A 27,793-nucleotide genomic window follows, 5' to 3' on the forward strand; every position below is an offset into this window, starting at 1 on the left:
CCTCTGTAGGTAACTGTCTCCTTTTCTCTTGCTGCTTTTAGGATTTTCTCTTTGTCTTTAATCTTAATGATGCCTTGGTGTGTTTCTCTTTGGGTCCAACTTCTTTGGGACTCTCTGGGCTTCCTGGACTTCCTGGAAGTCTATTTCCTTTGCCAGACTGGGGAAGTTTTCCTTCATTATTTGTTCAAATAAGTTTTCAATTTCTTGCTGTTGTTCTCCTTCTGGCACCCCTATAACTCAGATATTGGAACGTTTCAGGTTGTCCCAGAGATTCCTCAGACTCTCTTCATTTTGGGGGGTTCTTGTTTCTTTGTTCTGATCCAGTTGGATATTTATTTCTTCCTTTTGTTCCAAATGATTGCTTTGAATCCTGGTTTCCTTCTTGTCACTGTTGGTTCCCTGAATATTTTGCTTTCTTTCTTTTTTTTTTTTTTGATGTTTATCCTTATTTATTTATTACTCTTAGAAGACCTCATTTTTGGCTGGACTCAGACTTATAGGTAGAAGCTCTCAGAGAGGACAGCCTACATCTCTTGGCAATTTGTTCCTGGTGTTTTTCTTTGGCCTCCTTCATCCTCTTAGCCAAAAGTTTAGCATACTCTGCAGCCTCTTCCTTATTTTTCTTAGTACGATGCTTCTTCAGGGCAATACGCCTACGTTTGTGTTGCAGGACATGTGGAGTAACAAGATGCTGAATCCTAGGTGCTTTGGTTCTAGGTTTCTTACCTTCCTTGCTTAGGGGCTTTCTCACAACATATTGGCGGACATCATCTTCTTTAGAGAGGTTGAAAAGTTTGTGGATTCTCTAGCTCTTTTGGGCCCCAGGCGATGAGGCACAGTAGTATCAGTGAGACCAGGAATATCTTTCTCCCCTTTTTTTACAATGACCAAGTTGAGAACACTGAGATTGGCATCCACAATGCAACCCCAAACTGATTTGTGCTTTTGCTCTCCAGTCCTCCTTGGTCTGTAACAGGAATGCCCCTTGCTCAGCAACAGGTGGACACGGCCATGGGTCAAGACACCCTGCTTCATGGGGAAACCTTGTTTGTCGTTCCCACCACTGATTCGAACCACATAACCCTTCCACTCTTCACCCAGAACGTCAGCAGCAAATTCTGTGGCCACACGCTTCTCATAAAAAGTACGAAGTTTGTGTTCATCATCCACTTCAATGAGTTTCTGAAAGCCAGTGGCTGGGAAAGAGATGTCCAGCTTCATCTTGAAGCTGCCGACCGCCTCCGAGGCACCGCAGAAAAAAGGCAATATTTTGCTTTATTTCATTTTGGGTATCTTTCATTTGTTCTTTCATTTTTCGACCAAACTCAGTCAGTTCTGTGAGCATTTTGATTACCAGGACTTTAAATTCTCCATCAGATAAGTTGGCTATCTCCTCATCGCTTAGTTCTGAGGTTTTGCTGTGTTCTTTCATTTGGGCCATACTTCTTTGTCTTGACACAGCTGATAAGTTGTAAGGGGTGAGGCCTTAGGTATTCATTCACCCAGGCAGGGCAACCCTCTTTGCTGCGCTACCTGTGGGGGAGGGGTCAGAGAGGGAACAATGCAGCTCACCTGCTCGTCTCTAGTGCAGTTTCTAACAACCGCAGCAACCCCAGCCTTAGCCCACAGTCAGCTCTGAGTCTCAGTTTTCCCCTAAGTCAGCCCCTCCGGCGCAGTCCATGGAGCTGGGCAGTCGACCCTGCCCCTCAGCCGCCTAGCCTCCATTTTTCTGAGTCGGCTGGCACTGTCCGCCCTACCAGTCTGGTTGTTCTGGGTGATTTTTTCTTTAATTCATTGGTTGTCGGAGTTCCATGCAGTTTGATTTTCTGGCACTTCTGGTTGTTTATTGATTTTAGATTGGTTGTTATCCTCCTTTTGGTTGTGCAAGGAAGTGAAGGGTTTCTACCTATACCTCCATCTTGGCTGGAACTCAAGATGGGTCAGCTCCTTCTTTCTTTCTACTGTGTACTGTTCCATTGTGTAAATGTACCACAATTTTTCGATCCATTCATTTACTGATGATCACTCAGGCTGTTTCCAGCACTAGGCTATTGTAAATAACATTGCTATGAACATTGGGGTGAATTGGTATAATCTCAGTAGAGAAAATGCTGGGCAAAAGGCAGTTCCATTTTTAGTTTTTTGAGGAAATTCCATACTGTTTTCCACAGTGGCTGCACCAGTCTGCATTCCCACCAACAGTGTACTAGGGTTCCCTTTTCTCCACATTCTTGCCAGCACTTGTTGTTTGTTGATTTGTTAATGATGGCCATTCTGACTGTTGTAAGGTGGTATCTCACTGTGGTTTTTTTAACTTGCATCTCTCTCATGGCTAGTGATGTTGGGTATCCTTTCACATGTCTATGGGCTCTCTGTATGTCCTCCTTAGAAAAGTGTCTGTTCAGGTCCTTTGTCCATTTTTTATAAAAAGATTTTATTTATTTATTTTTAGAGAGAGGGAAAGGGAGGAAGAATGAGAGGGAGAGAAATATCAAGGTGTGGTTGCCTCTCACATATCCTCCGCTGGGGACCTGGCCCACAACCCAGACATGTGCCCTGACTGGAAATTGAACCAGTGACCCTTTGGTTTGCAGGCCAGCACTCAATCCCCTGAGCCACACCAGCCAGAACTCTTTGTCCATTTTTTAATTGGATTGTTTGTCTTCCTGGCATTGAGTCATATGAGTTCTATATATATTTTGGAGATCAAACCCTTGCCCAAGGTATCATTGGCAAATATGTTTTCCCCTATGGTTGGTTCCCTTTTCATTTTGATGGTGTTTTCTTTAGATGTACAGAAGCTTTTTAATCTGATGTAATCCCATTTCTTCATTCTTTTATTTCCCTTGCTCTAGAGGATGTATCGATGAAAATATTGCTAAGTGGGATACCTGAAATTTTACTGCCTGTTTTCTCTAGGACTTTTATGGTGTCACAGCTTAGGTTTAAGTCTTTTATCCATTTTGAGTTTATTCTGGTGTATGGCGTAAGTTGGTGATAGAGTTTCATTTTTTGCAGGTACCATTCCAGATCTCCCAGCACTATTGTTGAAGAAGGTCTTTTTACTTGATTTTGTGTTTCTGCTCCCTTTGTCAAATATTAATTGACCGCGGAGAAATGGGTTTACTTCTGGGCTCTCTATTTTGTCCCATTAATCTATGTGCCTGTCTTATGCCAGTACCAGACTGTTTTGATTACAGTGGCCTTGTAATATAGTTTGATATCAGGTATTGTGATCCCCCTACTTTGTTCTTTCTCAAGATTGTTGCAGCTATTTGGGGTTGTTTTTGGTTCCGTATAAATTTTTGAAATATGTGTTCTAAATCTGTGAAATTTGTCATTGTTATCTTAATAGGTATTGCACTGAATCTATGGACTGCTTTGGGTAGAATGAACATTTTAATGATGTTGATTCTTCTAATCCATGAACACAGTATATGCTTCAATTTATTTGTATCTTCCTTAATTTCTTTCTTCAGTGTCCTGTGGTTTTCCGAGTATAGGTCTTTATACCTCCTTGGTTAAGTTTATTCCCAGGTTCTTTATTTTTCTTGTTGCTATAATAAATGGGTTTCCCCCCCTAGTTTCTGTTTCTGATGTTTCATTGTTGGTGTACAAAAATGCTTTCAAATCCTGAATTTTGACTTTGTATTCACTATTTTACCAAAATCACTTATTAGGTTGCGTAGTTTTTTGGTGGATCCTATAGGATTTTCCATGTACACTATCAAGTCACCTGCAAATGATGACAGTTTTACTTCCTCCTTTCCAATTTGGGTGACTTTTATTTCTTTTTCTTGTGTGATCACTGTGGCTAGAAATTCCAATACTATGTTGAATAAAAGTGGTGAAAGTGGACATCCTTGTCTTGTTCCTGATCTTATAGGGAAAACTTTTTGTTTTTGCCCATCGAGTATGATACTGGCTATAGGTTTCTCATCCCTCTCTTTCTAAAATCAAGAAAAAACATCCTCGAGTGAGGATATTTTTTGAATGGCAATAAGTACATACTTATCAATAATTACTTCAAATGTAAATGGATTCAGAGCTTCAGTACTGCCCTGACCAGTGTTACTTAGTTGGTTGGGCATCAGCCCACAAAGCAAATGGTCACTGGTTCGATCTCTAGTCAGGGCACATGCCTGGGTTGCATGTTGCATTCTGGTCAGGGAGCATATGAGAGACAACTGATCGATGTTTCTCACGTTATTGTTTCTCTCCCTCTTTTCTCCCTCCCTTCCTCTCTCTCCAAAAATAAATAAAATCCTTTTTTAAAAAACCAAAGTTTAAAAAAAAGCGGCAATAAAGTACATAGTGTGGCTAAATGCATTAAAAAACATAACCCATTGCCCTGGCCGAGTAGCTCAGTTGGTTAGAGTGCCATCCTAATAAGCCAGGGTTGAGGGTTCAATCCCTGGTGAGGGCACATATAAGAGTCAACCAATGAATGCATAAATAAGTAGAACAACAAATTGATACTTGTCTCTCCCTTTCTCTCTCTCTAAAATCAATAAATAATTTTTTTAAAAAAACATGACCCATCTATATCCTGTTTACAAGAGACTCACTTCAAATCAAAAGACACATACAGGCTGAAAGTGAAGGGGTAGACAAGAAAAGCAAGCTGGGGTAGCAATACTCATATCAGACAAAAATAGACCTTAAAACAAAAAAATGTAAGAAAAAGATAAGGAAGGATATTACATAATTATAAAGGAGTTAATCCAAGAGGATATAACAATCATAAATATCTATCACTCAACATAGGAGTACCTAAATATATAAAGTAAGTATTAATGGACATAAAGGGAGAAATTCACATCAATACACTAATAGAAGGGGTTTTTAATATCTCACTCACATCAATGAATAGATCATCCAGACAGGAAATTAATGAGGAAATAGTGGCCTCAACTGTCACATTAAGCCATATCAACTTAATAGACATTTATAAAACATTTCATCTCCAAACTGCAGAATACACATTTTTTCAAGTATACATGGAACATTCTCCAGAACAGATCACATATTAGGCCGCAAAACAAGCCACAATAAATTCAAGAAGACTGAAATCATCTTTTCCGACCACAATGGCATGAAACTAGAAATCAGCTATAGGAAGAAAACTGAAAAAAACGCAAATACATGGAGACTGAACAACATGCAAGTAAACAACCAATGGATCAAAGGAGAAATAAGCTATCTTGAAACAAATTAAAATGAAAACACAACTATAAATTTCAAAATTTATAGGGTTCAGCAAAAGCAGGCCTACCTCAAGAAGCAAGAAAAAATCCCAAATAAACAATCTAACTCTAAGCCTCAAGGAAGTAGTAAAAGAACAAACAAAACCCAAATGAAACAGAGGGAAGGAATAATTAAGTTCAGAGCAGAAATAAACAAATTTTTTTAAAACAGAAAAGATCAGTACAACTAAGGACTAGTTCTTTGATTGATAAACAAAATTGGTGAACCTTTAGCCAAATTCATCAAGGAAAAAAGAGAGCCCAAATAAGTAAAATCATAAATGAAAGAGGTTTCTACTGACATCACAGAAATAAAAAGACTCATTAAAGAATACTATGAATAATTACATGTGAACAAATTTGGCAATCTAGAAGGAATGGAAAAATTTCTAGAAATATATAACCCTCCAAGACTAAACCAGGAAGAAATACAAAATCTAAACGGATTGATTACTAGCAATGAAATTGAAGCGGCAATCAAAAAACTCGCAAAAAATAAAAATCCAGGACCAGACAGCTTAACAGGGGAATTCTACCAAACATTCAAAGAAGAATTAATACCTACCCTTCTTAAACTATTCCAAAAAAATTGAAAAAGAAAGAGCACTTCCAAACATATTTTATGAAGCCAGCATTATGCAGATACCAAAACCAGACAGACTTTACTAAAAATGAAAATTACAGGCTAATGTCCTTGATGAACATCAATGCAAAAAATATCCACAAAATATTAGCAAATTGGATTCAATAATACATTAAAAGGATTATACACCATGACCAAGTGGGGTTCATCCTAAGGATGCAAAGATGGTTCAACAGCCGTAAGTCAATCCATGTTACATCATATTAACAAAATGAAGGATAAAAACTACATGATCATCTCTATAGATGCAGAAAAAGCATTTGAAAAAAAATCGACATCCTTTTATGATAAAAACTCTCAACAAAGTGGGTATAAAAAGAATGTATCTCAACATAATAAAGGCTATACATGACAAACCCACAGCTAATATCATATTGAATGGTAAAAAACTGAAAGCTTTCCCTCTGAGACCAGAAACAAGACAAGGATACCCACTATCACCACTTTTATTCAACATTTTATTGGAAGTCTTAGCCACAGCAAAAAGACAGGAAATAAACAGCATCCAAATTGGAAAGGAAGAAATAAAATTCTTACTATTTGCATGTGATGTGATATAGAAAAGCCTAAAGACTCCACAAAAAACTATTATAATAAATTAATTCAGTAAAGTTTCAGGATACAGAATCAATATACAGAAATTAGTTGTGCTTGTATACACCAACGACAAACAATCAGAAGAAGAAATTAAGAAACTATGTCATTTACAACTGCATCAAAAGCATAAAATACTGATGAATACATTTAACTAAAGTAGTGAAAAACCTGTACTCTGAAAACTATAAGACATTGAAGAAACTGAAGAAGGTACAAATAAATGGAAGGATACACCTTGTTCATGGATGGAAAGGATTATTATTGATAAAAAGTCCTTACTACCTGAGCAATATACAGATTCAGTGCAATGTCTATTAAAATATGAATGGCAATCTTCTCGGAATTGGAACTAAGACTAAAATTTATATGGAACCACAAAAGATCCCAAAGAGCCAAAGAAATCTTGAGAAAGAAGAACAAAGTTGGAGGTATCACTTTGGAGGTTGTTTTCAAACTATGCTATAAAGCTACAATAATCAAAATTGTATGTCACTGGCATAAAACCAGGTATAGATTGATGGACTAGAATAGTAAGCCCAGAAATAAATCCTCGCTAATATGGTCACTTAATCTATGACCATGGAGGCAAGGATATACAATGAGGTAAAGACAGCCTCTTCAAAAAGTTGTGTTGGGGCTCTCCACTCCTTCCGTTCAACAGACAGCCATGTCTTCCTATGCTGTGCCATCCACAACCCTGAGAAATGATAGTCAAGTTCAGAGTAAACAGATTTGGCCATATTGGGTGCTTGGACACCAGAGCTGCTTTTAACTCTGGCAAAGTGGATATTGCACCATCAGTGGCCCTTTCACTGATCTCAGCTACGTGGTCTACATGTTCCAGTATGATTCTACTCATGGTAAGTTCAAAGGCACAGTTAAGGCTGAGAACAGGAAGCTTTTCATTCAGTGGAAAATCTATCTCCATCTTCCAGGAGCAAGATCCTGCCAACATCAAATGGGGTGATGCTGGTGCTGAATATGTTGTGGAATCCAGTGGCATCTTCACTACCTTGGAGAAAGCTAGGGCTCCCCTGAAGGGTGGAACCAAGAGGGTTATCATCTCTGCCTTTTCTGTGGATGTCCCCATATTTGTGATGGGCGTGAACCATGACAAGTATAACAACTCCCTCAAGATTGTCTGCAATGCCTTCCGTACCACCAACAGCTCTGCCCCCCCGGCCAAGGTCATCCATGACAACTCTGGCATGGTGGAGGGACTCATGACCACAGTCTGTTCCATCACTGCCACCCAGAAGACCACGGATAGCCCTTCTGGGAAGCTGTGGCATGATGGCTGAGAGGCTGCCCAGAACATCACCCCTGCTTCTACTGGTGCTGCCAAAGCTGTGGGCAAGGTCATCCCTGGGCTGAATGGGAAGCTCAATGGCATGGCCTTCCATGTCCCCACCCACAATGTGTTGGTTGTAGATCTGACCTGCCACCTGGAGAAAGCTGCCAAATATGATGACATCAGGAAGGCAGTGAAGCAGGCATCAGAGGGCCCACTCAAGAGCATCCTGGGCTATACTGAAGACCAGGTTGTCTCCTGCAACTTTAACGGTGACACCCACTCCTCCACCTTCGATGATGAGGATGGTATTGCCCTCAGTGACCACTATGTCAAACTAATTTCCTGGTGTATCAGTGAATTTGGCTACAGCAACAGGGTAGACCTTATGGTTCATATAAGGCCTCCAAGGAATAAGAGCCACCTATACCATCAGCCTCAGGGAAAGGAAGAGAGGCCCTCAGAGTCTGGGGAGTCTTTGTCCCAAATCGATCCCTTAACATACAGAGAATCTCCTGACCTCCACAGTTTCCATCTCAGACCCCCTGAAGAAGGGGGACTACTTAGGGAGCCTTACCTTGTCATGCACCATCAATAAAGTCCACTGTACCCAGCCCCCCAAAAATAGTTGTGTTGGAAAAACTGGACAAATACATGCAAAAAAAAGTGAAACTGGACCACTTTCTTACACCATATACAAAACGACTCAAAATGGATTAGACTTAAATGCAAGATGTGAGGCCATAAAACTCCTAGAAAGAAACATAGGTAGTAAACTCTTTGACGTCACTCTTAACAATATCTGTTTGGATATATCTTCACAGGCAAGGAAAACAAACAAACAAACAAAAAACAATTGGGACTATATCAAACTAAAACTATTTGCACAGTGAAAGAAACCTTCTACAAAAAAACAAAAAAGACAACCTACTGAATAGGAGAAAATATTTTAAAGTGATACTTCTGGAAAGGGTTTAATATCCAAAATATACAAGTAACTCATACAACGTAACACACACATACACACAAACAACAAGCAATCCAATTTTTTAAAAGGGCAGAGGACCTGAATAGACATTTCTCCAGAGGACATATAGTTGGCCAACAGACATATGAAACGATGCTCAACATCACTAATCATCAGAGAAATGCAAATTATAACTGCAAGGAGATATCACCTCATACCTGTTAGAATGGCTATCATCAAGAAGACAAGAGATGAGTGGTGGGGGAGAGGTGGGGAAAAGGGAACCTTTATGCATTGTTGGTGGAGATGTAAATTGATACAGCTACTATAGAAAACAGTATGGTGGTTCCTCAAAAAGTTAAAAGTAGAAGTGCCATATGATCCAGCAATTCCACTTCAGAATATTTATCCAAAGAAAACAAAAACAGTAATTTGAAAATATGTCTGTACCCCCATGTTCATTGCAGCATTATTCACAATAGCCAAGACCTAGAAACAACCTGAGGGTCCATCATAAATGAAAGAATCAAGAGAATGTGGTCTATGTATAATAGAATATTATTTGGCCATGAAAAAGAATAAAACCTTGCCATTTGAGATGACATGAATGGAACTTTTAAAGCATTATCCTAAGTGAAATAAATCAGACAGAGGACTACTGTAAATACCATGATCTCACTTATATGTGGAATCTAAAAGAAAAAAAACAAGCTCATAAATACAGAGAATAGATAGGTGGAGTTGTAGGGAGAGGGTGTAGGGTAAAGAAGGGGTGTGGGGTGGGGGGTGGTAAAATAGGTGAAGGGATCAACAGGTACAATCTTCCAGTTATAAAAATAAATAAATTCTGGGCACATAATTGCAGCATGGTGACTATAGTTAACAATACTGTATTGCATATTTAAAAGTTGCAAAGAAAGTAGACCTAAGTCTTCATCAAACGAAAAAAGATTGCTTCTTTTTGGCCAGAACTGCCATCTTCCAGTAATTTGCCAAAATAACTAACACAAAGGGAAAGAGGAGAGGTACCCACTATATGTTCTCTAGGCCTTTTAGAAAACATGGGGTTGTTCCTTTGGCCATATGCATGCAAATCTGTAAGAAAATTGATATTGTAGACATCAAGGGAATGGGCACTGTTCGAAAAGGAATGCCCCCGAACTGTTGCCATGGCAAAACTGGAAGAGTCTACAATGTCACCCAGCATGAGGTGGGCATTGTTGCGAACAAACAAATTAAGGGCAAGATTCTTGTCAAGAGAATTAATGTATGTATGGAGAATATGAAGCTCTCTAAGAGCCAGGATATCTCCCTGAAACGTATGAAGGACAATGATCAGAAAAAGGAAGCCAAAGAGTAAAGTACCTGGGTTCAACCAAAGCACCAGCCTGCTCTACTCAGAGAAGCACACTTTGTGAGAACCAATAGAAAGGAGCCTGAGCTGCTGGAACTCATTCTCTATGAATTCATGGCATGATAAATATAAAATAAAATAAAATAAAAAACCTCTGTACTAATGAAAAAAAGAAAGAAATTACAACTATGTACAGTGATGATGTTAATTAAATTAACTGTGGTCAAATCATTATGTCGTATATATTAAACTAATATACTGTTCCATGTTGTAGATGAAAAGGGGCCACATACCAGACCTGACAAGCTGAGGGGAGGCCTGTGTGGTGACCTTATTAACCGAGACCTGAAGTAACCACAAAAGAATGATCTGAAATTAAAACTTATTAACCAAAAGCAGTTTATGGCGGGTAGTCATGTCCTAGGCTAGAAACTTCCCTGAGAAAAGTCAGTCTTTACCTTTATCAAGCCTGTTTCTTGTCTTTTGCATCTACAATAACATGCCTTTGGAATGCCAAAGTAATTTCCTTTTTCTAGACCCCTCAAAGCACAGATACCACACCAAAGCACCAAAGTGGAGGCCACAAATCACCTCATTGTTATTAATTGTTGATTTGTAACTATCCTGTACCCACCTATGTAAAAGAAGTATGTGTTTCTATCATTTTACTTTTTATCCAATCCCAGAAGTTTCGCCTCTTTTCTTTCTCCCACCTCCCTAATCTACCACCAATGGATTTAATGTAACCCACTTATGTCCTCTCTTTTGATCGTAATGTACAAAGCAGGGTGCAGACCTGTCATTCTCTGGAGCATTTTCTCAATCCATTGAGGTTTTGCTTCCTGGCAATTGTCATCAGTTTGGCTCAAATAAACTCATTTTAAAAATTCATACAGGTTTGGGCATTTCTTACATTGAAAATGTCAATTGAGGTATAATTATACCTCAATTAAAAATACATTTTAAAAATACTCTCAGTATGAACCCAACAGAGGTTTTATTAGCTTCAAGGGATAAAAAGAATGGAGTATGGCACCTAAGCCCGGCAGCACTTGCAGCAAGAGGGCTGGCAACATCGCTAGTGCACTTTCAAGGCATTTCCACCCAATCACCAGGTACCTTAGTTATAAAAATTGAGGTTGACATGGGAAGTTCCCCTACATTCCTAATATATTTTTTATTCTTTGGGGGGAAAAGAAGATAAAATTTACTCATAATCCCCAAGCCCATCCCTCTACACACAAACACACACACACACACACACACACACACACACGGTGGTACTTAAATTAGGAGTCCAGATTCCAAATCCAGACTCCACCGCACACTGTGTCATGTTGGGTTAATTACCAAGGGTGTCCAACACGTGGCTGCAGGCCACATGTGTCCCAAGATGCTATGAATGTAGCCCAACACAAAATCGTCAATTTACTTAAAACCTTTTTTTTCCCTTGTGCTCATCAGCTTTCATTAGTGTTTATGTATTTAATGTGTGGCCCAAGACAACTCTTCTTCTTCCAGTGTGGCCCAAAGATGCCAAAAGGTTGGACACCCCTGGTAGGCCTTAGTTTTGACATCTATAAAATGGAGATAATAGTATTTAACTCTTACGTTGTGTGCAGATTAAAGGAAACGTTGTAGCATGTGGCTCAGAGCTTGGGATTTAGTGGGCGCTCAAATTCTACTGCTATCCTAAGGCTGCAAGTTTCTCATTTCCTCCTATATTCACTTATTTTACCTGAGACGCTGTACTAAGCACCAAGGACTAAAGGCAGTAAAGTAACTCCTACCCCGAAGTGGTGGCGGGGGTCAGGGGTCAGGGCTGGGACGTCATTAACTGGATGTCTGAATAGTGTCACAGGAGCTACAGCGCATGGAAACATTCATTTACCCCGGTGACTTTTTCCTAAAAATATTTTTAATGTTCACGATCCCTGAGCTGCGAGAAACCAATGGATTAATTAGCACTGATATGTAGGTTACTATCAACACTTTGAATTCGAGTCACGCCTTGTGCGCAGGCGCTTCCAAGACGGTTGTAGCGAATGGCTCTCACCCCGCCTCTTCCGCCAGGCGCCGGCGTGGATTGGCCCGCATGGTCCCTATAAGACCCTGCGCGCAGGCGCAGCATCCCCTTTCCCCAGCTGCCGCTAAGGTGCTCGGTTCTTCCGAGGAAGCTAAGGCCGCGTTGGGGTGAGGTCCTCACTTCATCCGGCGACTAGCACCACTCCCGGCAGCGCTCGTCCAGCCTTCGCCTACACCATGGCCTCCGTCTCGGAGCTCGCCTGTATCTACTCGGCCCTTATCCTGCACGACGATGAGGTGACGGTGACGGTGAGTGGGGGCCCTGGACCGCGGCGGACATGGCCCACGGGCGGCAGATTTACCCGCCCTCCCAGGCCTCCGGGTGAGGCCCTTCCGGCCGTAGCCGAGGCAGTGGACACCCCCGTGGCGGCTTTAGGCCAGGAACCTATCTGGTGGACCCACGTGAGAGTTGATCGTGGGCCTAGGCCACGTGCTAGCTGCTGAGGGACTGGTTTACGTTTGCGGCTGCGCGCTCTGTCTTTGAGAGTTTATTTAGAGAAATTTAGGCAGCGCGTGGGTATCCTAATCCACACCCAGTTATATTCAGGACACTATCTTTTTGGCTTGATATTCTTGAATTTTTCTGGTTCATTTAGCAGGCTTTGTGGAGCCAGGTTGCGTAGAAAGGAGGAGAGCACATGACTTCTGCTCCACCTCCCAGCTTGTAGTAATAACTTAAAATAGCATTACATGGGCAAGCTCCAGCCCGTGAAATGGCAGCGGTGAACTTGCCACTTTGCAAGGTGCCTGGCAGACAGGAGCAGATGGCATTTCTTTTGCTCAAGAAAGCCGAAAAGAGTCGTAAGAAAAGGTCGTCTTGAATAAACATATATAAAATATCGAAAGTGGATAAACATGGTTTAGTACACATGTTTTCAACTATATATTTTCAATTTGGCATTTTGGAGACATTTAAGGAAGCTATGGTTTGGTTGCTGATGTACTGTCATTTTATCTGTTTTAGGAGGATAAGATCAATGCCCTCATTAAAGCAGCTGGTGTAAATGTTGAACCTTTCTGGCCAGGCTTGTTTGCAAAGGTAAGGTGATGCAAAGTGATTTGGAGAAGTAAATTTGGGAAGACTTTACTGATTATTAAGTAAGGCGTTCATGCCAAACAACGTTTAAAAGTAACAGAAGGCCTGATATGCTGCTGGACCAACTCTTGAGTGAATTTTCCTCACATTTCTAATTAAGGTTTCAGTTATCTTTGTTTTTCCTTTCTTGATCTTAGACTGGTCTCTCTTCTGTTCTGAAACTATGGGAAATGAATTAACCGGATCATTCCTTCTTTAAAAGGGTTGCCTAGGAGATGGCTCCCATGCTATTCCAAGTAAATCCTAGCATCATGGCATGCTTTAGTGGAAATTGGGTGTGGTAGCCTTTGATTGACCACTCACTTTGTTTGGGGGTATAAAAGACAGGATTCCTACCCAAAGAACTTGGCTCTGGCTACCTTCTGTTGTGCAGGCTACTGAATGTCTGGCAAGTGAAGCTCATCGATGCTAACTGTTCACCTTGTGCCCTGCAGATAGCTTTCAAAGATTGAAAACATTGTGCCTATATCATCTCTAGTAAATTCCTTTGAAAAAAGTCCTGGAATTACTTAGTTTGAAAATGAATTCACTGTTAAAAGGAGATGTGGAACTGGAAGGAATCCTGGCTTAAGGAAGCTTGAGGGGTTTTTTTTTAACAGGTTAAGCCAGCATTTGGGGACCAGTTTTCTCATCTATAAAGGGAATTCGGCTAGTTGTACTGTATACTTAAATATAGGATGCAAGCATGAGATTCAAAGCTTGGGGAGTTTTTTATGGGTGCTTATTTTTAATATAGATGTATGGATTTCCTTGATTTTAAGTTTTAGGAAATCTGAGTAGCAAACTGTCACTGGCAGATTCTAGCAAAAGAGAAGGAAGAGACTACTCATTGTAAGTTAGAAAGGAGGTACATCTTTTCTTGTAAGTACTATAACAAAAAGGCAGAACTGAGTATTTTCCTTTGTATGCACTTGTGTTGCAGGCTCTGGCCAATGTCAACATTGGGAGCCTCATCTGCAATGTAGGGGCTGGTGGACCTGCCCCAGCAGCTAGTGCGGCACCAGCAGGAGGGCCTGCCCCCTCAACTGCTGCTGCCCCAGGTAAGAAACTTTGTATTAGAGGGAGGAGTGGAATCTAAAATTATTACAGGCAAAATTGCCCTTGATTTTTTTTGCCCTTGACTTACTAAGTCGATGGTGTATAGAAATCCTAAAACCAAGAGCATAGTTTGAGGGAAGTTGGGGGTATTTTGACCATGTAAGTTGAAGTGGCTGGATGTCTTTAGAGTTTAAATAAAGGTGTGTGATTGACTACTTTTTTTTTTTTTTTTTTTTTTTAAGCTGAGGAAAAGAAAGTGGAAGCAAAGAAAGAAGAATCTGAGGAGTCTGATGATGACATGGGCTTCGGACTATTTGACTAAACCTTTTTTTGTAACACAGGCAATAAAAATCTGAACTTTACTGCTGCTAGTCTTGCTGATTGTGTGGGGATTTGCTATATAAAGATGATCTCACTTCTCTAATGCTGCCTTTCAACCTTTTCTGCCGTGACACACTGGACACCACTAAGAATGCACGTGATATTGCTGCATTGAGAACTGCATGTGGGGAGGTAGGAGAAAGGATCTGGGTAGGTACCTTGTCCAGATTACCTGTGTTAATTTCATGATTACAGGGTTTGTCTTGCAGGCATGAGTAAGAGTCTGTGGTGGGGTCCAGTCCTCAGATTTAGAAAGCTCCTTTGCTAATGCCCAAGCACAATTCTGGCAGCGTGGCGGGGAGTGGTGTGAAGTGGAAATAGCTTCACTTTTCAAAACGCCAAGGCACAACAGGACTTTGATTTATAAAACATTGTATATTCAGAGCACCTGTGATGTGCCAGGCACTTGGAACATTCTGCTCTTAACCTTTTTCCATTCAGTGAGGCATGAGATTCAGAAGTTGAAGAAAGCAGGACTTGAGTCCCACTCAATCCAGTGTTACAGGGCTGTTTGTGTAAGTGACTACAACCACTTCAGCAAATGGCTATTGTATCTTGAAAAATTGAACACCTTATAATCTTGCACACGTGGACATTAAGATACATCTCTGGGAATCTTGGCGTTCCTAGAATGTTCGAAACACTTAAAAATAGTAAAAATTTCAGGCTCATCAGAAAATAAATGGTTCTAAATTATCAGCCTTGAAAAACTACAGATAGGAATTCTTGCTAATAGGTTACATTAAAAAACAAGTTCCAGTAAATGACCCTTTTCCAGCACATAACCCTTTTCATAAAGCTCCAAAATAAGAGATGGCATTAGGCACGTGTACATCATAAAAAAGGTTTCGTAAACAATTTTGGACCTTGAGTAAGGGGGAGGGTACAGTAAGAATAAGTGCATAGTTACCGTTAATTTAAATTTTGGTTTCCACATTAGAAAAGGGCCATTGTGAAACAATGAGGAATGTGTGTCAAAGATGATTGGTCCATAGCTTCATGTTAAGTACCTTCCTCATCCATCTGCTAAGGGCCAGCACTGCTGATCTTCGTTCACAGGCACAGCAGTACCCAGGTGAGACCCCATGTCACAGATAGGTAAGTGGAAAGCTCAAGGTTAACATGCCTGAGGTTACAAATTGGTGGAAGGGCCCTGGCTGGTGTGAGTTGAAGCATTGTCAGGTACACCAAAAGGTTGGGGGTTCAACTCCAGGTCAGGGCACATTCCGAGGTTGTGGATCCAATCCCTGGTCAGGGTGGGTTTGGGAGACAACCAATCATTTCCCTCTCTAAAATCAATAAACGTTTTAGAAAAATTTTTATAAAAATGCAGGTTCTGCCTCCAAAGCTTGTTTACAGCATCTCCCCATGCTTCTGCTTTCTCCCCTGCTGCACCAGTTTTTTCATTAAAATGATTGGACCTACCTCACAGTTCTGGAGAGGCCGGAGATAACAGGAATTCCTCGCACAATTCCAAATGTCAGTAGGAGGGAATACTGACACTTCACTTAGTTGAAGAAATACTTTGGGTTAAAGAGAAATACAGAGAGAAAAGAAAACACAGCATCTAGAACAACTGAAAATTAAGTGGCAAATTGGGATATAAATATCAAATACAGTTATCCAGACTAAATAATACAACTGCAAATGTACACTACAGCAAGGCAAGTGTTAACATGGCCTAATGGGTGGCTGGCTTTTTAAAACAAATCTTTTAATACAATAAAAATCTAAAAAAACCCTTTCAAAAGAATGATCTAATAAATTAGAAGACCCATACACAAATATGCTGACCTTGTATTCATTTTTATATGGAATAAAACTAGTTACACCCATCTTTTAGTTTCTGATGCTTGGTTTGCTCTTTGCAAACTGTAAATAAGATGTACTTCATATTGGGGAATGAACAGAGTAAGTGAGCCATGCCCATCAATGCTTGCTGGCATATGATACTATTTCCCTTCTCCCTAAGGTCCCAGGAACACAGCTAGCACCCCTGGTTCTCAGGAACCCCAGGTCCAGCAGGCCTAAATCTGATTCCTCAAAACCATTCCTGCCAACCTTTGCAATCAGGCAGCAGTTTTGGTTTCACACTTCTGACTTTACCAAGCACACTCCCTATGCTGTTTAAACAGTTCCGTTGTTCTTAAAATTATCCTGTGGCCACCAAAAGCATACTTAGTTCCATGGCTGGTTGGCTGACTCACCCTTTTAATGATTCTGCATCAGCAGGAAGCCAGGATTGGGTGTAAAGTTTCTCTAATCCCTCTTGTGTTCCTGAGAATTTTAGGAAAAGACTATGCCCACTGACAAATCATCTAAGAATGACTTTTTTTTAAGAAAAGATTTTATTTAGTTTTAGAGAGGGGAAGGCAGGGAGAAAGAGAGGGAGAGAGATATGGATGTGTGAGAGACACATTGATTGGTTGCTGCTCATGGATGCCCTGACCCAGTTATGTGTCCTGACCAGGAATCAACCAGTGACCTTTCGCTATGTGAGAAGATGCCCAACCCACTGAGCCACACCAATCAGAGCTAAGCACAACTTTTTAAAAATCCTAATCGTCACTGAATGTGTTGCACAATGAGAAAAGTGTTAAAAAAAAAAATCTGAAGCTTGTGTTAACTGTTTTACTCTCTTTTTTTTTGTACTTCTCAATTAAAAATGATAGGGAGACAACCACGTGTGAAATTTTATTTATTTATTTTTTCAAATAACAAGAGAAAATTTATTTAGAAAATTACAGGAGTAGCCCTGGCTGGTGTGGCTCAGTGGATTGAGTGCCTGCCTGCAAACCAAAGGGTCAACAATTCAATTCCCAGTCAGGACACGTGCCCGGATTGTGGGCCAGGTCTGCAGTAACAGGGCAGGTGAGAAGCAACCACACATTGGTGTTTCTCTCCCTCTCCCTTCCTCTCTCTAAAAATAAATAAATAAATAAATTTTAAAAAGAAAGAAAATTACAGAGGTAGTAGAAGTGAGCCAGCTGAGCTGCATGGGCTTAGGAAACAAGTTACAGAGGCAGAAGAAGGGCCCTTGGAGTTTAGAAGAGACAAAGGCAAAGGTAACGGGGCAGGTAAGAAGAGGAAGGAGAAGGCACCCACATGTGAAATTTTAAAACCACCTTTTGGAAAAGATAAACACTAATTAAAATGAAAATTCAAAATAATTATGTGCCTGACAAGTAGAAGAGGTATACTAAACACCGAATGACTGAATTAATAACTGTCTTCAAATATTGAAGAAAGATTTAACAGTTGGATGATAAACCATGCTGACAACACTTGGAAAATGGACTGTTGCCGTGAGTGCAAATTACTACAATTTTGAAAGGAGTGTAAAACAGCTCTCTCTCAGAAAGCACTGTTCCCTTACTTTCCACCCAGGAATTTCACTTACAGAAATCAATCCAAAAATATATGTACAATTTCAATGAAGCATTATTTTTTTTTAAGCATTATTTGTAAGAGGAAAAAAAAAGTGCACGAGAGGAGGTTTCCATGTAGCCATTAACAAGAATGCTGCTACTAAAAGATATCTAGGATAACTTGTTAAGAGCAAAAGGCAAGTTTCAGACCAGTATGCATAATATCCTGCATTTGAAGGATATCATGCATACAATTTGAAGGATTCAAATGCATATATGTATATATGTAAAGAAAAATTCTGGAAGGATTTAAAAGTAACAACCCAAAGTAATGCCTCTGGGGAGAGGCATTAGAAAGAATGGGAGAGGTTTTTCTTTTATTTCAACTTACCTTTTCCAAATCGCTTGAATTTTTAAACACCATGACCATGCATTGCTTTTAATAGCTTTTCAGTACGATTTAGTAATGGCATCATGGTTTCAGGTGCTGGCTAGTGGATTAAGGCAACTGATCTGTTGTTGAAACTTCTATGTCGGGAGATTCTAGCACTTTCATTAACCAGCAGGAATGGGATGGGACATATTTGTAAATTGAGAATAATGACCCCATTCCTGCCGTACGTCTGTTTGAGGGATGGGGAGCAATAATTAGCACTATTTTTAATTTTTCAAAAATTGGAGAGGCTTTAACATGGAAAAGAAACTCATTCCAAGAGGCTCTGGAGAGAACAACTCTGGCCAATTTTGAGACAGTTTTAGCTCAAAATAAGGAAAATCTTTGGCATTAGGCTGAGGCTGGAATGGAGAAGACAGTATCTGCTTAGGAAGGAGTGTGGACTCTAGAGACTTCCAGCTGTGAGACCCCACAGGTCTTTCGGCATACAGGGTTAAGAGCTCTGTGTCAGACTACCTGTGTTGATTCAAATCCCAAATTGCCACTATAGGCTGTGTGACCTTAGATAAGGCACTTGAGTAGGCGAGTTACCTGTTTCTTTGTATGTATGGTGGGGATAATGACAATACCTTACAGAGTTCCTGTAAGATTAAATGAAATGGGCAGTTTGTGTTTAAAAAAATGTTATCATTTCTTTGCCCTCTCTCACAGAATGGATTGACTCTTAAAATATTCAGAGAGTCTGAGAAATAATCCCTACTATTGGAACCGCTGTTTTATTTTTACACCCTTTAAATATTTATGAAAACAGCTGAACATTGGATTTTCAAGATTAATAGAATTAGTAGATTGGTAGAATTGCATACAAGCTGGATTGTCTTTACTTATGACGGGAATTTTTGAAAGTTTGCTTTCGGGTTGCTGGCTCAATGCTGACCAACAGTGGCTAATCGTAGGAATGGCTAAATTGGCCTCATCATCCCAGAGTGCCCCTAGGCCAGCATGTGGGAGTCAGGCAGACAAGGAGGTTTGCTGTTGGCCCAGGGTGACAGAGTCAGTCGAGTCAGTCCATACCTTGGAAGGAAAGGCAGGTTTGTATGTCTATCAGTGACCCAGCTAAGAGGAAAGCAAGTGCACTTTAATATGGCTTTGCCTCCTGTGTAATTTACTTAGCAAGTTTGACTTTTCCTTTTAATATGCTCAAGTTCATTTTTTGTCTAAAAACTAAGAAGACTTACTGAGCTGCAATGCTATTTGGTGTGTCGTTGGCCTTCCTCCAAGGTTTCTGGAAGAAAACAGCCACACGAAAACCACTTCTGCTTTTGCCATAAAACTTGCGGAGGCTGCTGTGTTCTTACTGTCCCCTAAATAAGGTCACATGTGAACAATTATTTAAATGTAGGGCCAGGAGAACGTTTGTATCGTCTGGGGAATTCAAAGCCATGACTCCTTTATAACAAGTGCTCTGTGACTTACAGCACTCACTTCTCTGCCCCAGCTGCTGAAAACCCCCTGGGCTTGATGGCCGATCTTAAGAATTCAACTGACTCAAGTGGATAACGTAATTGCTTCTTCTTCCTTTTCTAGTCTCTCCAGTGCTGGATCCTGCTTATCCCTGAATAAGCCCTGGGAGCATTCTGCAATGCACAGTTAATGCCCATTTCCATTGAGTTCAGTCTGGTTTGTCCTATTGGAGGTGCATTAGCCTTGCTGCCCTTCCCTGAGGGCAGGCACTAGATCTTCCAGGACGAGCAGAGCATGTTAGATTTACAAGGAACTCTGAGTGCACCCAACTCTCTCCTTTTTTACACTTGTGGAAGAGGAAGCTCAGAGTGGCAAGGTGAAATGACTGTGCAATTTTGGAATCAAACCCAGGGCGGCCACCATTGTTGCCCTCACTTCAGGTTATAACCTCCCACCTTCCAGCTTGTCAGGGAAAGGAGTTGTACTTTTAGATGCTTACTTGGCTTGGACAGCCTCAGCTTTCCTGCTGGTTTCTCATAGACAAGAAGGGTAGAGCACGGGGCTTGGCTTCTGGGCACTGTTCCTGGGACTCTCCCAGGCCTAAGTTACCCCTCTGTTCCAGCTGCAGGTCCAGATCTACACCCTAAGACAGCAGGAGGACCCAAGCCTCAGAATGGTACAGGAGTCTTTGCTGGCTGCTGAGGTAGTGCCCCAGGGAATTTGACCTTGGGCCAGCAGTGGCCATTTGACCAGTTCTACTCCAAATGTGGTCCCTGGGAAACGAGGGCAACAGAGTCCTAAGCTTGTGCTGTCACCATAAGCAGTGAGAGGTGCATCATTGCTTGCCTCTAGATGCCCTTAACTGGGGACCTGGCCTGCAACCCAGGCATGTGCCCTGACTGGGAATTGAACCTGTAAACTTTTGGCACTCAGTTCACTGAGCTACACCAGCTAGGGCCTAATTGCGCTTTTATTAATATCAGAAGCCAGCAATCTGAGAAGGTGGCAGGAAAAGCCTTAACATCCACCTTCCCTTGAGCTTTCAGAAGCAAGTTTATATAGGGGAAATGTGGGAATTTTGGAGGAGGAAATTCCTAAGGTCTTGCAACTCACTAGCTGGTTGTAAGTTGCTCAAACTGTTTGGCCTTGTTTAATTTTCTTGTCTTGGTTTCCCCATTCCACTTGCCCAGCAATTTTCCTACTTCTTACTATCCTGTCACTTGGACCCCTGCTGGCTCAGTAACTATTGCTACCTGTCCATATGAAGACAAGAACAGGAAGTACTTGAAAGTTTTAGAGTAAGCATTTAGAAACTTTTACAGCAATATGACATCGTTACATCATTCAAGCAGCATTTTTTTTACTAATTCATTTTTATTGCATTTTACAAAAAATTACCATCAAGTTTAGGAAAAAAACCCGACAACGACAACCTGGTCCTATTTCATGGATGTCTTAGGAAAAGCACTGCTCCTGACACCCTTTTCCAGCCTGCACTGGGCTTGGGATGCTCCCCAAGGGCTGTGGGCATGTGAAGTTCTCCTTTGGACAGGAGGGGGCGACAGAGACATAGGTAATCTGTCCTTCCCCCAGCATAGGCACCTTCTTCTCCAGGCTGTCTCCATTTGACCCTTCCGGATGCTGGGACACTGGAGAAAGGCAGGCTTTCCTCTTCCTGTTTTGACTCAGCTGAGAGCAAATTCACCAGGGAGACCATCCAGGAGGGTTGTCCACATAGAGATGGCAGAAAAGTGAGTCTCTCTGCCGGGGACTTTTTCCCTAAGGAAGTATGGTTTTGTGGCTTGGGCTATACAGCACAATGCTTTGAATCCCGGCTCCTCCTCGTAAGTTGCTGTGAGGCCTTGGAATCTCTTGGAAAGCCCAGTTTCCTCAAGTGTAAAGGAACCATTTTAATGCTACCTAACCCGTGGGGCTCTTGGGGAATTAAATGTGTATTAAGGCAGACGGAAAGTAAATTAGATCATTATCCGAATATTGATAACTTAAGTTTATTTCAGGCATGAAATTTTAAGGTTATCATTTAACCTATCTACTATTATCAAATTTTTTAAACTATGAAATAAAAAGTATGTTACCACATGTTGTTATACCATGTTCCTTTTTAAAAAGATCCTGTTTCTCCTCCCCTTGGTTCATTTATTTAAAACTTTCACCTCAAGTTTAAGCTAACTTTATCACTAGCCATTTGATACAAAATGGTTCCCTAAAGTGTTCCCTAATATTAGGATCCCTGATATTATTTAAACCTCAAATGGGGTGCAGAAAGCAAGGCCAGTATTACTGTTTAGACACGAGATAACAAACTTAGAAAGGTTAAATACCTAGACTTAGGCCACAGAAGTAGTTACCTAAATCCTTTTGATTCTAAGTGATATGCTAAAATTATATCATCTAGGCCTCTTAAAGTTAAGAATGGGTGGTGGGTGAGAAGCTACTACTAGTACACTAAAGGACATGTTTAAATACGAGAAGTTACCACATTCTAAAAAGTTGAAAATCCGGCAAGGACAGGAACTCTTGATAATACTATGAGTTTTAAGAAATGCGGCCTGGTTCTGACGTGGTGTATAAACATAGGGCTCAGACACTCAGAAGAAGGGCTTCGGAGCACACGCAAGCTAGTAAAAACACCGCACTCACTGACTGGCAGATTCCACAGGAAACAGTTGTCTCCCACGTGTCTCTCAGGAAACGCACGAGGAATAAAGGAAGCCGAGGAAGGGTTGGGGGAAAGGTAAAAACAGCAGATAGGGCCTCCGTGACAGACCGAGAAAGCTCGAAGGCTGGGGCGGTATGGAGGGTACTCTGAGAGGATCTGGCGGGCAACGAGGTCTGAGGAAAGACCTGGAAGCGGCATGGGGGAGGCGCTGGGCCCCACCCTGGGCAGCTCCGCACTGTCTTCGCTCCTGCAGTTCGAGCGGGGGTGCCGGGGAAGAGAAACGCAGAGTGAGGAGAAGACGCTAGAGTAACGGAGAAGGCACAGGGGCCGGAATCCGAGAACGTGGGTCTGCGGAGGGCCGCACCTGCAAGCCCTCCGAGCTGCCGTAGCCCCGCCCCTCTACGCGTGGCGCCCGTGACGCTGGGCGCGCGGACCTCTCTCCTTACAGAGGTCGCTACGGTCCGAACGGTCGGCCTGTGCTGCGCGTGCGTAGTTGGGAGGGGAAGTGAGGCGGTTTCCTCGGCGCCTTTTCCGGCGGCAGCGGCGGCAGAGCTGGGAGGAGGAGGTGGCGGCCGGGAGCCCGCGCTCGGGGCGGCGGCTGGAGGTAACCTCCCGGGCCGAGCTGGGACTGCGGGCCACCTCGTCCACCGCTACCCTCTAGAGTTCCGGCGGTAACTCTTTTCTTTCTCTGTGTCTCTGCAGGCACGGCGCACCGAGTTCCCGCGAGGATCAATGACCTGACGAGCCGCCGGAGCCTCGCCGCCTCTCGGGGAGCTTGGGTCGGTGGGGAGCCCGGTGCTCGCGGAGCGGCGGGCCGCGGTCTCCCGCGACGTTGAGAGGCGAAGGCTGAGGAGCGGGAACCGCAGCGGCGCTCGCGCGGCGCCTGCTGGGGGAAGGGCAGTTCCGGGCCGGGCCGCGCCTCAACAGGGCGGCGGCTCCCGGCGCAGACTCGGGGCCCCGGCGGCGGCGGCTGGAGGAGCCAAGTTGTGCGGTCGGTGATGCCCGAGTGAGCGGCGGGCGCCGGCCTCTGCCCCGAGGAGGCACCTCCCACGCAGGCCTCACGGGCGCCCTCGCGGCTGGGAGGCTTCGTTTCGGTTTCGCGGCGGCGGCGGCGGCGTTGTGGGCTGAGGGGACTCGGGACACCTGAATGCCCCCGGCCCCGGCTACTCCGTCGCGATGGGGAAGGTGCTATCCAAGATCTTCGGGAACAAGGAAATGCGGATCCTCATGTTGGGCCTGGACGCGGCCGGCAAGACAACGATCCTGTACAAGTTGAAGCTGGGCCAGTCGGTGACCACCATCCCCACCGTGGGTTTCAACGTGGAGACGGTGACTTACAAAAATGTCAAGTTCAACGTGTGGGATGTGGGCGGCCAGGACAAGATCCGGCCGCTCTGGCGGCATTACTACACCGGGACCCAGGGTCTGATCTTCGTTGTGGACTGCGCCGACCGCGACCGCATCGACGAGGCCCGCCAGGAGCTGCACCGCATTATCAATGACCGGGAGATGAGGGACGCCATAATCCTCATCTTCGCCAACAAGCAGGACCTGCCTGATGCCATGAAACCCCACGAGATCCAGGAGAAACTGGGCCTGACCCGGATTCGGGACAGGAACTGGTATGTGCAGCCCTCCTGTGCCACCTCGGGGGACGGACTCTATGAGGGGCTCACATGGTTAACCTCTAACTACAAATCCTAATGAGCATTCTCCACCCATCCCCCGGAAGGAGAGAAATCAAAAACCCATTCATAGGATTATCGCCACCATCACCTCTTTCAATTGCCACTCTTTCTTGAATTTGAACTCTGGAGTTACTATTCTACAGTTTGGGAGGGTTCGGGGGTTTCCTTTTTGTTTGTTTCTTTTTCTTCTTTTCTTTCTTTCTTTCTTTTTTGCTTTGCGTTAGAATGATCTGATCTGACATTTGACATGAACACAAAGTGCTAGATGCTTTTGTTAACTTCCAGCAAATGGGATGGGGAAAATATAGCAGTTCTTGGTAAAGTCCTTTATAATAATGGTATGATTTTTTTATTTCAAGAGAATCTTTTCCCCCCCAATGTATGCTTTTTTTCCTTTTTGCCCAGTTTCCTTACCACTTGCTGTAGATGGCTTATTTTGCATTCATGCAGACTGTGTTGCAAGTCTGTTTCATCTAGTAAACTGAAAATTATTGCTTAATCAAACTGCCGTTTGTCTTTTATATTTAAGGCCTTTTCCCCTCCCTTATGAGTTCTTTCACTTAGTGATTTCAAATGTGACCTTTTATATCCAAGACCAGTATAGTAAACTTAGCCCACAGTGGCAAATCATGAGTAATATCATTGTAATATGTTCCGATTGCACATCAGTATGTTAAAAAGGTAATATAAGAAGTTCTTTGAAATGCCAGCTATTAAGTTCTGAAACATACATCATGCATGAGTAGGGGTAAATCTCAAGTTCCCCATTACATAGCTAAGTTACACCACGTAAAAATATGAAATTGTAACCTGCCAAGAACAGTTTTTTTTCACTGCAAAGTTGACAGCTTTGCTGTGTTTTGCCTTTTTTAACTTTCAAAAGACTCATTCCAAAAAATGGAGCAATAATGGTATATCTGCACACAGTTAAAATATTTGTAGATATTTTAAGTGATTTTTGGGCAAAACTGGAATATATACTTTTACCATGTTTCAAATGTTTAAGATCATTAGTTTTAAAATTACTAGGATGTTTACTTTGTTCATTAATAAAGCATTTAACAATTCAAATTGTATGCACCTTTTACCTAGTTGGAAAAATATACATTCCTGTTTTTACATTACAGCAACCGATTGAAGATAAAAGTCTTTTTTATAGATGAGCGATCCACACCTCCATTAATGAGAACACTGGAAAAGATATTTTATAAAAAAAGATATTTAGTACTGTTTCTAGGATTAACTCATCCAAATAGTAAGTCAGATATCCTGTTGGTTCAATAATATACCATCTCCTTTAAGGAAGGAAATGTGATGAATGAATGACGTGTAGACATGAGGAATGACAATTAAAGGGGAAGTAGGATGAAGAGAAAGAACCTACAGATGACAATGAATGTAAACTTACTTTTCTTCAAGGGTAAGCAGTGTGCTCGCTTGGTGATATCTAGATCCTAACAACATTACTTGTTCAGCTGGTTAGGACCAATACCTAGATTTTTGAGACCACTATGATAATACTTTGAACCAAATATTAATGCCTGATACAGAATTGTGAAGCAGCATGTGGTTCTTAAATAGCCTTAAGGATTAAGTTTAGAGATCCTCAAGGAATTAAAGTTAGGGAATTTCAGAAATGTAGACTGCAAAGGCAGTATACAGGAAAAAATAAGGGTTTTATGAGGGTGTTTGAAAACAAATTGAGCGGGATATCATGGTATATAGTTGGACAGTATTGGTCCTTCGTGCTTTGGCCATATTGTATGATGGAGCTTTTACCAAAGATGTATGAAAAGCAAAGGCTATAAGAAATTAACTATTCAAAGTAAAACTCTTGACAAAACATTTTACTTAAAGCAGATGAGCAAGGGTGCTATGCTGCAGGCTCCTGGTGGTACGGAGGGATTTTTTAATTAAAAAGGCAACAAAAGTATAAAATTCTTAGTTTCACTTTAGTAGAAGTATCTCTAGAAATGAAGCTGGCAGACACATCTAAGAACATTTCAGTTGCTTTTAAGATTCCCAAGGCTCTACCATAAATTTAATTCTTAGTGTTTCAAATTATTAAATTAAGGTACATACATCGGTAATACAAATATCAATGCTATAAAAACATCCTGAAATAAGACAAGCACAAAGGTATAAATGCCTAAACTGGAGGAAACTTGAAACCCTCGTGTTAATTCTAAATGTAGTATTTCTAACTTATGAGAGTTAGAGTGATAGGCAGTCATTTTTTGTGTCTTAAAATAATGGGGCATAGATAAAAATTTTATACATCAAGTGATTGCTGTTGAATGTTGCAGGTGAGATGTGGTTATTTTTCGTTTATTTTAAATGTTTAATAACAAGGGGGGTGGAGGGGGGAAACATTTGAAATTTGGAAAATCCTAAACCTTTTGGTAAGAAATTGTAATTTTCACTTACATTTTTTTAAGGATATAAAAGGCCAATAATTGATGTAGTTAAATTGAACCATAACTGTTGCTGATCATGGGGCAGGAAATTATAGCCTGCAGAGGAAGTTACAACCTAAGAATTTTAAAAATCCTAAAGTTTTTGTTTAATTGCATCAATTTCTGTATTTATGTGAATTTATAAACTGCAGTACGTTTTGAATGAGGTTAATCTTGTCTAATATAAGTAAATGGGTCTGTAGACTGCCCCAAACTCAAAAGTACAGTACCTGGAATTGTGTTCTTAATGGTTGTAGTGTTGGTAAAGCACTAATATGCAGAAAATAAAGGAATTACACAGTGCAGTTTCTCACGTTATGTTGCTCCTTTGAACTAGATTAAGTGGGACATGTGGTGTGTCGGGCCATGTTATTCTCCAGGGACATATGGTATAAAGTGACTTAATGTGGTAGTCACCTAACTTTTTTAAAAAATAAAAGCGGAGAATTTCGTTCTTGTAATGCTAGTTCAATAAGGAGGTTTTGCCCTGGTTTAGTTCCACCAAACTTACCTGATTTTATGATAATTTAGGACACAAAAACAGTTGAAAAGAATTTTTAGAAAATAAAGTTCTCTAGCAGTTTTTCTATTTTTTTTCAAAATCACAACCTTAGCATATTTAGGAGTACAGAATTGTCCATAAAGAATTGGCCTGACGAGTCATCTTAACCCTTAACAACTGACTTGGATTTTAAAGTTGGACTTTGTTGCTTGTCTGATAAGAAAGGCAGAATTAGCCATTTAGAAAGAAAATAGTAGACAAAAAATAACTTGGATAAAAGGATTCTTAAAACATTTCCTTTGCTGTAAGCATTCCCTCTTGTATTGGCACTTACTGTAGTTTGATTTTAGAATGTCTTACTGTGATCTCTAGTGTGATTTAGACCCCCACATTAATGTTATTAACATATTTAGTATTGTGATTTACTAATGGCTATCAAGTATCAATTTATCAGTGATAGCAGTAGAAACTTTTACTGTTCAGTAGGTTATGTGTTAATATAAACTTAGAAACATAGTAGCCATAATCTGAATGGCGATGGCG

The 27,793-nt window shown here is 41.4% G+C and overlaps 2 protein-coding genes and 2 pseudogenes across 2 annotated transcripts; 3 read left to right on the forward strand and 1 right to left on the reverse strand.

Moving 5' to 3' along the window:
* Positions 1 to 431: 431 nt before the first annotated feature.
* LOC112311672 (small ribosomal subunit protein eS6-like) lies at positions 432 to 1,221 on the reverse strand (annotated as a pseudogene).
* A 5,969-nt stretch (positions 1,222 to 7,190) lies between these two features.
* Positions 7,191 to 8,375, forward strand: LOC112311000 (glyceraldehyde-3-phosphate dehydrogenase-like; annotated as a pseudogene).
* Positions 8,376 to 12,217: 3,842 nt separating this feature from the next.
* On the forward strand, positions 12,218 to 14,679 carry RPLP1 (ribosomal protein lateral stalk subunit P1). Its single transcript, XM_024567734.4, has 4 exons — positions 12,218 to 12,432; positions 13,148 to 13,222; positions 14,202 to 14,319; positions 14,560 to 14,679. Exons 1-4 carry the CDS (start codon positions 12,361 to 12,363, stop codon positions 14,637 to 14,639), a joined length of 345 nt encoding a protein of 114 aa, XP_024423502.1. The 5' UTR covers positions 12,218 to 12,360; the 3' UTR covers positions 14,640 to 14,679.
* An 8,369-nt stretch (positions 14,680 to 23,048) lies between these two features.
* Positions 23,049 to 27,053, forward strand: ARF6 (ARF GTPase 6). The gene is made up of 2 exons (XM_024567878.4): positions 23,049 to 23,208; positions 23,307 to 27,053. Exon 2 carries the CDS (start codon positions 23,781 to 23,783, stop codon positions 24,306 to 24,308), a length of 528 nt encoding a protein of 175 aa, XP_024423646.1. The 5' UTR covers positions 23,049 to 23,208; positions 23,307 to 23,780; the 3' UTR covers positions 24,309 to 27,053.
* Positions 27,054 to 27,793: the final 740 nt, after the last annotated feature.

Source organism: Desmodus rotundus, chromosome 7, assembly GCF_022682495.2.
Source record: "Desmodus rotundus isolate HL8 chromosome 7, HLdesRot8A.1, whole genome shotgun sequence".
Lineage (NCBI taxonomy): Eukaryota > Metazoa > Chordata > Mammalia > Chiroptera > Phyllostomidae > Desmodus > Desmodus rotundus.